This window comes from Centruroides vittatus, unplaced genomic scaffold (assembly GCF_030686945.1).
Source record: "Centruroides vittatus isolate TY-2023 unplaced genomic scaffold, ASM3068694v2 contig_879, whole genome shotgun sequence".
Classification (NCBI taxonomy): domain Eukaryota; kingdom Metazoa; phylum Arthropoda; class Arachnida; order Scorpiones; family Buthidae; genus Centruroides; species Centruroides vittatus.
In genome coordinates, this window is record NW_027122571.1 from 2,171,805 (window position 1) to 2,187,235 (window position 15,431).

General features: G+C 26.9%; 1 protein-coding gene across 3 annotated transcripts in view; it reads left to right on the plus strand.

The window, feature by feature from the left end:
• Positions 1–15,431, plus strand: part of LOC136983252 (retinal homeobox protein Rx1-like) — a 41,592-nt gene that overhangs the window by 17,738 nt on the left and 8,423 nt on the right. For all 3 annotated transcript variants that reach the window (XM_067279954.1, XM_067279953.1, XM_067279955.1), the window contains exons 2-3: positions 19–392; positions 15,382–15,427. In XM_067279954.1, coding sequence (XP_067136055.1) covers positions 142–392; positions 15,382–15,427 — 297 coding nt within the window. In that variant the 5' untranslated portion in view covers positions 19–141. The remainder of the gene's footprint in view (positions 1–18; positions 393–15,381; positions 15,428–15,431) is intronic.

Consider the following 15,431-nt stretch of genomic DNA (forward strand, 5'->3'; position numbering starts at 1 on the left):
AATTTCCTATTTATTTAGATGTGCTTCTTCATTACTCGTTAAACAATCCACGTGTTCTCAAGAGAACAGTTTCATTCCACAAAGACGGCACAACCTGGAACCAGGCCGGCCTCCTATCCGGCTTCTGTTGCTCGTCACAGTATGGGAGTGTCGGAGACAAACTGTGTAGGTCCTACCGACAACCAATGCTCGGTGATAAGGTTAGCGAGAGAACCTTCTCCTCGTCCTCCCGATAAAACAGATGAAAAGTCTTCAGATATTGAAGAAAAGTGCGAACCTGAAGACTTTCCTAAACGCAAGCAGAGAAGATACCGCACCACTTTCACAAGTTACCAGTTGGAAGAACTGGAGAAAGCTTTCGCTCGTACTCACTATCCAGATGTCTTCACAAGGTAAAAAGAAAAAAAAATAACATAGTTTTCCCCTTAATTTTTTAATAAAAGAAAAATTATATATCTTTTATCTCCCTGATTCATTTTACTTCGCGATATCTGAACTAAAATAAGACTGATCAACTATTCATTTTTCGGATAAAAAGTTATACAAGTATCAAAACCTAATTATATCCAAGTGGCCTAATAGATAGTTTCAAATTCCCCTTTAGGCATTCGTATTTTATGATTAATGCTCTGATAATGTCTTCGATCTATCACTTTTTTAAAACTTATTAATAAAATATTTTTGTTTTAAATTTTCATTTTAATTAACTTTTTTAAAATTATATATTCTACTTATAACTAATCAAGTGTAGTGTAATTTATGATATCAAATTATTTTAATGATATCAATTAAATGCTGTAAATTAAAATAATAATGGTTTTTCAATGTATAGGCGTTTAATTAAAATTATATTTAAATTTATAATTTATTTTTAACATTTTTTTTTCCTGAACTATAAATATTGAATATAAAATTTGATTGAAACAAATTTAAAACTTTAACTAAAACAAATTAAACTATAAATTCAAATTAATGTATTAATAAATTATTCTAAATTTCGTTCATGATAATATTTTATATTTGAAAAACATTGTATTACTTATAATTTAATGTATTAACTCAGTTTAATTTCAAACTAATCTTCAAAATTACGATAGTAAATGTTTTATAGTAAAATAGTTTTGTTAATTTGACTTTAATATTTCAGGAATTATATGTATTATTCATATTACAAGTATTTTTTTATTCTATGTGAATAACAATAGTTATTCAATGTGCTCTTCTGTTATTGTCTTTGTGTAATTCTGTTATTTTATTTATTCTAAATATCCTTATTACTTCCATGCCGCATTTTCAATTGTCTTAGAGGTTGCAAGCTATCACATGTTTCGCTAGAGTTAATTTCTTGTAATCTCTAGCAAAAAGTTTAATAAATTGTTTACAGTAAGTTTCATATTTCCTCGTTACAATTCTACTATCGAATCCGTTGAATTACTAAGTTAATGTTGTTATACATTCTGTTTTGCGCATTATACTATACTTAAAGTATCAATTCAACATTAAAAATATATGACTATTTAGTAAATTATTGATTGATAAACATTTTAAATCGAATAAACATTACTATAAAAGCTTAAATTTGACATTTTTTACTCAGGAATCTTTACAAATAATTAACTAAATTAATTTATCCCCTAACGATTCAACATATTTTATTATTATAGTTATTAATCTTTTGCATTCCGAGTTTGGAAATATTACGTTGACTTCCAGAGCAATTTTTTATTAAGCACAATTTACAAATTTGTTTTAAAAGGGGTTGAGGCACTTTTTCTTTTTTCTCAAGATGCATTTCGGAGAAAAAGTCTCTCAACAGTTGCAATTGATGAAGAACTTTTGCTCCGAAAAGTTATACTTCAACCCCCATTTCAAAGAAATATGTAAATTATGTTCAGTAAAGAATTGCCCCGAAAATCAACGTAGTATTACCTAAGTTAGAAAGCAAAAGATTAATTAAAATAAGTTTTTGATTAGTGAACCTGTTAACTTTTTATATAATCTATTTATAATTATTTATTTAATCAAGATAAATAAAATTATAAGCGGAAGGAATTAAATTGGATTATCTTCATTAACTAGTCACAGTTAAGCTCTTTGTTATGAGCATATTATATCTAATCCATTGACGAGATAAAAATTGATTACAATTCATTTAAAAATCCGATAAAGTTATTACTAAAGTTACATTGAGGAAGTATAAATCAAGTTAAACCTATTATTATTATTGACTAATCATTTCTTTGTCCTAAAGTTCAAATATTAAAATCGCCTAGGCCATATTTTATGAAGAGGATTTGTTTCGCTTTATGAATATCGCATGAAACGTTGTCATTTGACCTTCGGCTCCATTGATAAATTAGTAATATTCCACTTGGCTAAGTTTCATTAATAAAATAGCCTGTCTATATAGCGGATATGTATGCAAAGAGAAATTTTGCTTAACTTATATTTTTTTAAATCTTCGTTGAAATCTGTAAATAAAATCACGATTTCAAAATTTATAACACAAGATTATCGAACAAACATAAATGTATTTGTAATTAAAACTCATTTAGAATAAAAATAGACAAATAACTAACAATAAATGATTTATAAATAAGCAGGCCTACACTTAAAAGTAGTTTTTAACAAGAACTTCCTTATATTTTATGCATAAATAAGATAATGTAAATTACTTAGACCTTCTATGACATACGATGAAAAACTGAAATTATAAAAATTAATTTCCTGAATCGGAAATAATGTAATTAAATAACTTAAATTTGTAATCCGAGTACTTTGATGTTTTGAATATAGAAATTTGAACACTTAAAACATCGAAGTGCTCGGATTTAAGTTATTTATTAATACAGTACATAGTAATACATTGTAGAAATTTAAGTTATTTAATTATTTAATTGAATTTTTAAGGTTAACATTACCAATAATACATAATTTATTAACTGGAAATGAAAATTGCTAAATTAGTTTAATATTCTTTAAAAATAGCAAAGACAATGAAATATATTAAACAGGACTAATAAGCCTATCTATAATAAGGATAAGCGAGCGAAACAGCTTCAAAGTGGAAAAATTAGATGGGAATATAACTTATATTTAAATAAACGAATTAGAAAAAGAAATAATGTTTTAAATTATATAAATATTGTAAATTAAGCTCAACAATTTCCAACGTTTTGTAGTTATGATATACTTTCGCTATTTCAAATTTCTAATAACACGGGTGCATCGAACTAAATGGTCCTTATAGCCTATATGCCTATATAAACAAAATACGACGTTGGTTATTTGCATCTTTTATATAAAAATATATAAATAATATTAACAAGCAGATAAACAAAGTATTGTACTGTACAATTAGATTAATTTTGAAATTTTGTGACGTAAGCCCGTCTAGGTACTCTAGTGTGCCACGGTAACTGGTTGAGAACCATTGAACTCGATTACAAAAATTAAAACTAATAAGTAGCTTAAGGAAAGAATGATAATTTGTAAAAAAAACTGTGGTTTTTAACGAAATTATAATTTCATAAATTCGGTGATTAAGTTTACCGCAAGATTTACAGATAAAATCTTTATAAAATTTATGCCGACCGAGTAGATATAAATTATATTACAATAAATTACACACACAGAAATAAGTAAAGCGTATAAAATTATGTCATTTTAAATAATTTAAAGAAATAAACTTGATTATGCGTTAGTTAATACCATTTACTATACAATTATTAAAATATTATTGTTCTATTATTAAAAAATTACAGCTTAATAAGTCAATTCTTAAACGATATTTACATTAAATTTCATAACTAAAAAATTTAAAACGAAGCTATATTTAAAATATCTGCACGGACCAATGAATTAATCATGTAACTAGACAAGGCCTAAAACGACTCGAAAAAGTTCTCACGCAAAAGGAGGGGAATAAATGTTACGCTTCATTAAAAACGAAAAGTTTGGGATGATTTGCTGGGTGAAGAACCAATCACGAGATTATCTTGAAAATGTGCCCGTCACAAGCGAGCAATAAAGAGCATTGATCCAACTTATATGAGCATTAATATATAACTTTGATTTGATTGGAAATTTAGTATCTCGACAGAGATTTCCGCTGCTATTATTCTTAGAGAAGAAATATTTATTGCATTTACTGTCGATTCTGCTACGTCGACACCATATGCTTCGCTTGTTAAGCAGTGAAATTGCTTACGTCCAGGAAACCATATGTTAGTTAGTTCATTACCTGAACGAAAGTTTAATCAAATAAATTTGATTGGTTCCACAATAAATTTGATAAAACTATTTACATGTCGTATAAATGAATTTATAAATACCTTTTGTAATTCAAAACTTTTTTAAAAGTCTTTTTCTTTTAAAGTTCGAATATTATGCTCAGCTCTAATAAATTTTTCTTTTGATTTATTTCTTGACGATAATTATTAGTCTATTATGTATATTTTAGTATTTAATTTAGATTACAAAAAGAAGTTAATGAAAAACTAATAGTCCTTAGAAACAAAGACTAATTCGCTTTTGATTAACCTAAAATTGTAAATATTAAACAAAAGTTTCAAATTTGTACAATTATTTCGCTTTAAAACGTTAATTGCTATTAGTACGGCATTGGAATAATCTATTAAATTTTCTTTTTCAACTGGTAAATTTTATTACTTTATTACGTTATGTTTATTATATAAATCTCAGAACACATTAAATTTTATAATACTTTAAATAATAAGTTATCTAACAAACAGGTTTATAAAATTATTAGGCCTTTAAAGATTGTTTTTAATCATTAAAATATGCTATCACGCACTTAACATAACCGTAATTTATGATAAAATAAATAAAATAAAATATTCTAACGTAAATTTTAGGTAAATAACTTTTAAAAACTTCATGTTAAAATGCTTATGTAATTAATTTAATTTAAAAGTTTTTTAGTTAACTGTTTAAACTTTAAGATTATATTTCTCGTTTACTACAAAAATCCAATTGATTTATAGATGATCTCTTCATGTAATTATATTGGATTTTAAGTAGAGATTAATACCAATTTTACAAGAAATTTTTCAGAATTTAATTGCTTATTTAAGAATGTCGATTTTATTTTCCTCATTTATTTTACTTTTTTTGCTACGCTATAACTTACTAACTTTTATTGTCAAACTAAAACTCTTTAAGTCTAATAAAAATATATCTTAATTTAATGGCCAAATCGATCATCAGCTACGATTTCGTCCTCTAATGTCAGATATTTATCACAAAAGTCATTTATTTACTCACAAAATTGGCAATATAAAAGTAATGGTTAAAATGAAAACAAGATTCTTTCGTCTCTTTCTCTCTTCTCGTTTGCATTCTACTTAATATAAAAATGTTTGTTTAGTAAAGCTCTTATATCTTACTATCTTACTTTAATATATAACATTTCAAAATTAGATCTATAAAATGTCTCAGATTTATTCTTCCATCAATATCTTCCTAATTTAAATATATTTAATTTTTTGACTAGATTCATTTTAAATACTAACATAATTATAAATAAAATTTTATTTATATTCTCTAATCATAAATTTCATTGAAAAATTTTAAATATTCAGCAATTTGTTTCTTTAATTTGACTTTGAATACGACAAAATACAACAGAGTTATAAAAGTACAAACTTTAAATTCAGTTTTTACTAAGCTTAACTAGTTATTTCAAGTAAAAATTAGTTTTATTCTTTAAATTTTAAATTTGAATAAAATATTCTTTCGGCTTAAAATTCGAAAAATTACTACAATTTCTGATGTTTCATCCATTTAAACATCGTTGTAACATTTGGATATTCTTAAGGGAAAAGTGGACTTATAGTTTGAGTGATATCGAGTAAAAGTTAATACAACCAATGAAAAATTTCAATAATTTAAAATGTTAGTTAAATATTATACGTTTTTTGTTATTTTTTTCAAGATATCTGAACGTTCGAAAGACACCAAATTTCATATTTTATCAATTATTTTCTTTCCTTTTTCTATAATAGAAATTGAGTTATGTTATTACATCTTGCGCTTCAACTCTTGTTACTCCAATCATCCAAGTAAGTCTTTGGGCATATTTTTCATTACTCTTTCATAAACTCAGAATTATAATAGATCCAAGCAGCAATTATTCAATAAATTGCACACGATGCAGAACAGTTCACGCTTCTTTGAGCTCTTTTTTTTACGAAATAAATCTGGCGACTTAATATAATTAATCTGCACGCTCGTACTTAAATATTCTACAGAAAGAAGAAGTTAGATAAATTTACAAATTTAGTTTTAGTTATTTATGGACACGATTCTCCCATGACGACCATTTGGTCCTTTATTACAACCAACTAGTGTACTAGAGGGCAAAAGAATCTACTTCTTAAATAAGATATACGTTGCTGTTACTCGCTTGACCCCTACAAGTCATGTCCCATGATGGCAGGAGAAGCTCATTTCTGACCACCAGAAGCATGCATAATGTGTGGGCGCAACCCTGCGGCAGGCGTGCAAAGAGGCAGTTCATCATGACAAAAATTCCGACAAAATTTTGCTGGAGCAAAGACTACAGTGGATCAGATCATTACAATTAGTTGTCACTTGTCGATAGTTTATGTTATGACTTATGTATCATGTTGTAAGCTATGACGACCTTTCTGACCTTCGTTCTCGCATTTGTTTTAAAAAAAATTGTTGTTTGTTCTGTTCTTTCGGATCAAAATGGCTATTAAATCAAACTGTTTAACTCTTATATAGATCTGTAAAAGATTTAAAGATGTAAAATTACAATTTCATTAAATTACCTAAGGAATATTTCTTGTTTCGATAATAAATCGTTTCTTACCTCTAGGAAGAATGCGTTTTAATTCAATATAATTATATTTAATAATAAAATTTTAAAAAATTAGTATTATATAGAGTTAAATAGTTAAATTTTGTATTAAAATTATAATTAATTTTTACGCAAGATATCACTATTATAAACGCGATCTTTCGATGATTAATATGTTGGAGAAACGATGAAAAGTTTGTATTTTTTATAATTTAATATAAATTAACAGTAATTAGTTTAACTAAAAACTAAAACCTCATCGAATAATTTTGTTTATTTTGAAAAGAACTACAGAATAAATAACATATATGGCGCTTTTTCTATGGTTAAATTCATTTAATCAAAAGCTTCTAATGTTCAATAAACGTTTACAAGTAGAACTGAACACGGTTGTAATTAACAAGGATTGAAATATTCAATAGAATAATGAATAACTCTCCAAAAATCGATTATTCAATCAAATTTAGAAACTTTATATCTTTTATTTATTTCAATTTTACATGTTTCGTGATATTATAGCGTTCTTACTGGGTACAGAATGGCACGTAGCAATTTTCTATCTAAAATACAACTTTAATAAGTTATAGATTAGCATGTCCATTAGATTACTTTGATCGTAAGCATTTTTGGCTAATTTCTATTTAGATTAAAAGCTGAAAGGTCGATAGAATTTAATTAAATTGACTTGTACTACTCATCCCTAATAATTTTTATTTTCCGCTTCAAAGTAGCGTGTTTACGAATATTTTATTTAAGAGAATAATTTAGGAAAATTGTTTTATTCAAAATAACATTATAACTGATTATTTATGTATGCATTATTGGAATTAATTTTGTTCCACTAATAAAGAGATTTAACTCTTGATTAATGACCATGTTGAATGTTTATTATCTATTTTTTTATAATTATTTAATAAAGTTTTAATTACTGATCTTGTTTCCATTATCAATCAATTTTATGTTATTTCTATACGTAAATTATACAGGCATCATATTAATTAAAGTTAACAAAATTAGATCGTACTTTTACTAATTATGCTGATACAGAATATGGATTATGTAAATGATTAATCATTCACAAAATTAAAGTATTTTATTTAAAGCTTTAAATATAGAAATTTCAGATTAAAAATTAAATCAAGATACATTTTTTAACGATTTTTTTTTCTATTTGCTTATTATTAATAAGATAATTTACATCAGAATATAAGAGCTTAATTTAATAATTTAATAATAGCGTATAGGTTTATAAAGGTAGTAAAATATCTAATCCGCTTATAAAGTTATCAAAAATTATAGTTTTAAGAGGATTTTTTATAATTTTATTGGTAAAAAGAATTGGTAATAAAAATATAACATTGGTTGAATTAGGCTATTTATCTGCAATAAGATGCTCATATAAAAGTCTTTGTAGCCTTTAATTAATTAATTCTTCGTCCCAAAATTCAACTTTAAGATGATAATAAAATTTTATTAAAGTATCAGTTGGCGATAATATGACCAAAAACATGAGATAATATAATCAAGGTCCGATTAGGCCATTACACATTTTAAATAGCTTTGCTTAACCTTATCGCAGCCTTCATTATAAATCTATAGGTAATAACAAGCCTATAAAAAGGTTAATCACCCATTTTTATGTTTATGAGCTCTATAATATATCTGTGTGTATAATAAGCAAACCTCTTGTAATTTATAGTCCTATTAATCTATTCTTAAATCAATTAAGGAAAGTTATCTTAGCTACGTTTTGCTTCAATTTGGAGAGTTATGAGAATGAAACGTTCCTATCCAAATTTAAAAAAACAAATTTAAAAAAGACTATAAAATGTATTTAAAATCGCCCAAGCCTTAAAAGAAGGCGTAATGAATACTTATTAGGTAATTAATATACTTTTACGAGCTTAGTTAAGCGGCTCTAATGTCTTAAAAGGCCTCTCGATCTTCAACAAGATATCTTGATTTATAGTTAAAGCACTTTCTTATAGCAAATTCGATTTTTATAAGTATTTATTAGAATTGTTAATTTCATTATAACTTTTAAATAATTACTTTTAAAATCTTTTTAGACAAGACAAAATTAATACATACGTGCGAATCTATAAATAAACCTTTCCAATCAGTAAAGAAAACAGATTCAAATAATGGTTTTTCTATATATTTAGTAATGCACAACAAAATCAAATTTACCAGGAAAAACGAAAGTTATTGTGAGTTATTTTGAAGCGTTTTATTATGGATATACTGTAATAGTTACAGATTTATTTTTAGACGACGTGAGTTTTTCACCCGAAGCATCAATGACCGCAGAAATCATTACTTTATATTATCTTCGATTATTCATAAATTATTTTCCTACGGTTCTTAAATTATTTTTACATAATTAATAATAAAATAGATTTTAAAGAAAGCTTGATAAATTTTATTTTCCTGAAAAATACTGCAATAATTACATTACAAATATATGTTTTAATTTGTAAAAAAATTAAAATCAGTTAAATATGAGCTGTATTACAATGTTTAAAACTTGAAACATAATTATTTTTTCATTTAATTTAATAATTACAAATCTAGACTTGCAACGAAAGTGCTCTTTAAAAATGCATCAATTTTTTTTATTTATTTTTAAAATATATTATTATATATAATATATAATGAAAAATATAGCATATATTAGCACTTGATATATTCAAAATTTTAGCAGACTATCCAGTTATAGACGAAGCCCACGGTAATATTTTGACTCTTAATAATTACGTGCCAATTTTCTTTAACTATTTGAAACTGACGTTGAGAAGGCATATCGTGTTAATAATAAAGGCGGCAATTTTTAATTAAATGTTAACGCGAGCGAGAAGGACCACCATGTTTACTCTATTCACCGACATGCTCAATGGAGATAGCACGCAACTATTAAAAATAAGCCATTGATTTAGCTTTCGTGATGTAATTTCGTTTCGCCGTCAGCCTTGATGACTTATTAGTGAGCTGTTTTCTGTCAGAAATTATTTGCGCTTCATAACCTTTGCACGAAACTGCAAAGCGAAGCTCAAAAAAACATTGTATCATTTGCTCTAGATACTCTGACTTTTGTCTTTTAATTCGTTTCATTTTTCATTGAATAATTAGATACACTTACAGCCTGTTCCATAAACAGGCTCTTTTATAATTAAGTCAGGATCCCGATTCAGAAATGTTTGCAGGTGCAGAACTTCTCTCTAAATCCGCTTAATCTTTTTAACTTTATTGCAGATTACAGTTTAAGTAACTGAAATGTTACCTCGTAGACATTTTAAAGCTATCTCCTGCAGATCAAATAATCATTAAAAAGGAACACATAAAATGTTATTCCTTAAAAAAACTAAGTTACTTTTATTATTTTCTTAATGGCAATAAACATATGAAAGTCAATCCAAATAAAATATATTAAAGATTATTCGATTTCATTAAGGAAATTGGCGCAAATACATCGAAGTTTTATTAAGAAAAGCTTTTGCATATTTTACCACTGTAATCATCTAAATTCACGCTAATTTTTTTTCCTACAATCTACTATTTTATTAGAACCGAAACGTAATCCAATTAGCCTATGGATTACGGCGCTTGAACATGAATAAAGAAGAAAAAAAAAGGTAAATAAAAGAGAAACTAGCGGTTATTCTTGTTAAGTTAACAAGAAAATCAGTTTGTAATTAGCAACTGTTTACCATTGCATTCTTTTGAAAGGAAATTCTATTGAATAAAGAGAAAAAACACCTAACAATGCATTATTTAAGTATATGTCGCGTGTCCTTTGCAAACCACCCAGTCTGTCCTAACAGGCTGTGTAAGCAAAGGCTGTTTAAAGTAACACGCCGTTAATAATTTTGAGAATCAGTCTTGAGAAGCGGCGGACTCGTTAATGATAGGGTCTGCACTGACGGCGACTGTTTGAGGCAAGTCGATGGGAGGTCTCCTTTTTCCACTTCTATCCTACCTCACGTCCCAAGAGGATTACTCAGTAAATTTTTCTAAATCTTATTATAAAATTGATTAATAATAATTAGGAAGGATATTTTTTCTATTTGATTAATTTTATGATAAATGAAGACTTTGATAGGCTCCCGGCATTAATGCTAAAACGTCATCTTTTCTGAAATGTTTGCGTACAACTTTATTATATAAAAAAGAGACTTGATTAAAATTACAAAATGAAAAGGATTGGAGATTGCATGTCAATCAGCAATAGCTATAATCTTCACTTCCGTTCTTAATTAGCTTTAATTAAGTAAGATTAACCAACACACGCATAAGAGCATTTGATCCGTAAAACGTTGCAGGTGTTTGAGGAGTGACAGATAAATTTGGACAATCTTATCTCGACTGTTTCTTTATAATCATAAGTTATAGCTTTGAAAAGATATCCATTAACTGATAATCAATTATGATTATTATTTATTCATTATTATTATTTTTTTGGACTGGAGAAAAACGAGCTTTAAATTCTTTTCTGGTCGAGCTTCTTATAACATCAGTGCATAAAGTTAGCACAATACAGTAAACGTTTTATTTCTACTGAATTCCTCAAGTTGTTTTGAGTGTAGAAGAGTCATTACAATCCACTGAAACAATAGTCTTGGTTGCCTGTCTGCTATTAAATTTGTTGATGCATGAAGACTTTTTTCATCAGATTTCTTCTTGCTTTCAACATGAACACTAACACCTTCGGCATTTAATCGTTTCTCTAGAACGAATTTTCATTAGAGATTATCTACACATTTTAAAAATTGAATTTAAAGTGAAAACAAGTGCCATTGTAGATAATTAAAAAGTTTTTTTAATTCAATGTTATATATCTAGGATAATACAAAATAATATTTTTTTTGGCTCATATAAAATTTAAAGAGAAATATTTTAGGAATATTCAAAATTTAAGAAATAATTGTTTTTCTTAAGACATTAAAATGCAGTAAATGAAGGCGGTTTCTTAATTTTAATATCATTTGTGATTTAATTATTCTGTATTGTTTCATAAAAGCATGGCGCCGCCTGTCGGACGTATAACCAACTAACGGGCGGGGTGTTCCTATTCATTCCATTCTATTAATGCATCCCCTGCTATTTAATTAACGTTGGGTCCTTTTCGTCTGGGGAATACATTTATATCTCCGGACACGACCAATAACATCCCGGTGTTAATGATATCAACACCTTAATTAAAAAGAAGCTTTGTGTAGAAGTTCAATTATACAGTCGTCGTTCATCATTTGCTGAAGCCCTTGAGCGTGGAAAGAATACTTCGGAAGTACCCATACACTTTACTGCTTTATTAAAATACCTTTATATAGAAGGTCCATTCTTTATCAAAAATACCGTTTTAATTTAAAATTTTCTGTTAATGCTTTTACAAAAGTTAGACCTTGTTATAAAATGTAAATGTGGCCTCTCAGTACCTAAATCAGATGAAGCACGCAAAAGTAATAACAGCTGACCCCTAAAAGAGGTCATGCCATAGGTCATTATTCTAGACATTAAATCAGGGATGAGGTGGAATAATTTTTAGTTACTCCCGCTTGCATTTTTTTCTCATTTAAAGAGATTAGCGATGTAAAATTTAAAAAGCCATTTTAATATTTTATTTCCAGTAACAACGAAAGTGTTATGTTCCATTCTATCATTTTTCACTCTATAAAATAGAAAATAAATACTGTTAACAATTTCTCATTGTTTACTTATTAAAGCGATAACTAAGTTGATAGGTCCTCATAAAATAACTAAATTGCATGACGTTTCGTGTTCCTATAGAAAATTTTATTACGCGAAACTAATTCTAAGAATGTTACGGACATTTATATTGAAAGTTGTATCCTATTTTTAATAGAAGAATTTGACAAATTAAACATATAAACATGAATTTCTGAAGGTTTCAACAATTTGTTCAATGTGTTCTCGAACACACAGCGAATGTCAACGTGCGTAGATACAAAAATGTTTAGTTTCAGCTTTGTGTACGGTTTATAAGGTGAAAGTAGCCCTAATTTATTCAATTAAATATTAGTCATGCATGAAATAGTAGAATTAGTGAGTCACTTACAGATGCTCGGCGTAAAATTCAACGAGAAACCATTTTATAAAAAGATGTATCCTAATAGGCCAAATGGCACCTATTAAGAAAATGCGGCAATTTGTAGCCAACGAGATGACTGAGAGTCAGAAGAATCATTTAGAGCCAATAAATAAAAGGACGTGCGTTTATTTGCCGTAGACGTTACTGAAAAGCAGGAATTGGTTGGCGGTCCGGAACAAATGGTTATTGCTGGCAACGGGCCGAGAATGTAAATTGTACATTATTACGCTGGAGGTAGTATATTTAGTGTATGTTATTGCAATACTTAGTCATAAGTGGGTGCGCTGCTCAGGAATTTTAACTGGTTGACTTGTCGGACTAGTCTGCACACTTCGGGGAGAAGGTCTCCAAAATTGAAATTCAAAATGCTTCTTTTTTCCCCTTCTTCTTCTTTCTTCGCCTATTTAATCATGTAAATTTAACTTGTAGACCCGTTCTTATCTGTAATTATAATAAATGGTGTTATTTCTTTCTAAATAAATTAACTTTCGTGCATTTTTTTCTAATTCTGCATTAAGTAAACCGAGAAGAGTTTTACATTAATTATCTTAACGTTTTGGATCTCGATACATTTTTCCTCTTAACATAATGATATATTTTGTTTGAGAAAATTGCATTTATTAGCTAGTAAAGTAAGCTAATTATATAAGGATCTATTAAAGAATTATGACAATTTAAAGTAATTCATTTTTTAATTTGTTTATATAGTCGAAAACTTCTAAGTAGACGTACTACACTGTACTGTGCGTAGCAATAGATTTATAAAATTAAATTCTTTCTATTTAAATTTATTTTCACGAAGAAGTTTTTAACTATAAAAATTGTTAAATATAATCTATTTTAACATAAAAAATGAACTTAAACCAATATACATGAAAAAAAACTAGAAACAACACTTTCTACATTCGTACTGAATAATGCAATGTTAAAATAATATAGATAGCTCCATGATTCGTCTAGCAATCTCCAAAATTACAGATAACTTGGCAATCAGGAAAGACTTCTGCAAAATTACTCCCTATTTAAATGTGACCGTAATGTAATCATGGGCATTGCTAGGCAACCAAATGAGATGTGCGTGACGTATTAGGAGGACTCTTAAATTATTAAGCATGAAGAGATATTTCGTTTAATAACTTTCTGCTGATGTCTTTATTATTTGAAAATTGTTAATTGAAGGCTTTGTTTTTATGAATGGTGAAAAGGAATCTGGAAATTATTTAACAATTTCATAAAATATGCTTTTTATTTTAGTAAAATTTTATATTTAGCGAGTATAAAGCGCTTGAATTTATGCATACATTTAAATGTATTTCATATTCTTTAGTTTATTAACACCTACATAAATTACCGGTAATAATAAATTATTAAGTTTTTATGATAATTTTATCTTTGTATATAAACTGAATAATTATCGTAAAGTTAAAAGAAAAACTTAAGTTTATTTATATTTATGAATTAAAAAATTACTAAATAGGCCTACAGGCCTAAACAAAACCTCTAAATTTTCTTTCAACTTTACAATAATTAAGATATTTTATAACTTTATAGTTGTTTTGGAGGATTCATAGTTCTGTGTTTCTTTTAGTCTGTTATAAATTTTATACGACAAATTGTCGAAACTTTAAATTGCTTTAATCCTATTCAACTTGTTTTATGTCCTTAAAGCTCTTTAAATTTATTTATGTCCAAATGTATTTAAATTTGTCGATCTACATAAACGCTATAATTTTCGGAGAATTATAAATATTCTGTTATCGTTAGGCATTACAGACTTGATCATTTCATGCTGAGAATTGTTATTTTTCTCTGTTACTCTAATGTATTAATAGTTCTAATTAATATTTTATTGCTGATTTATTATACGACGTTTGTATCAATCACATCTGAAAAGTATTTACTTCAATTTTTACTTCTATTCTAATCATCACTCTGCGTATTTTAATGTTGTGTGATTCTGTTTGCCTTTTCGTGTTTTGTCATTTTTTCATGCAATTTGCCCAAAAGTTAATACGATGTCAAAATAAGCGTCCATATTTTTAATATAACGCTTTTTAATAAATAAATAATTAATAATTAAATGTTAATCAGGTAGTTGAGTGAATTGTAACACTACATAAAAACTCTTAAATACCTATTTAAAAATATTTTTGTTTACAAAAAATTACCTGAATTGAAATAAAATTTACAAGTTGTTATTATATAACAATAAAAATTGTTAATATTTTTCAGTTATAATAATAATTTCAAGCAAATTATTTTTGATTTATAAATATTATCATAGAAAATTATTCGGTGATAATTAGGTAGATTAGTTGCTCTACTTTTTACTAACAATATGAAATTTATCGGAAAATAAAAGAAGTATCTAAATAATCTAAAATAAAGTTATTATACAGTTAATTTAATGTGTTATTTTTATTTTTAGAGAGGAACTAGCAATGAGGGTGGATCTTACAGAAGCAAGAGTTCAGGTGA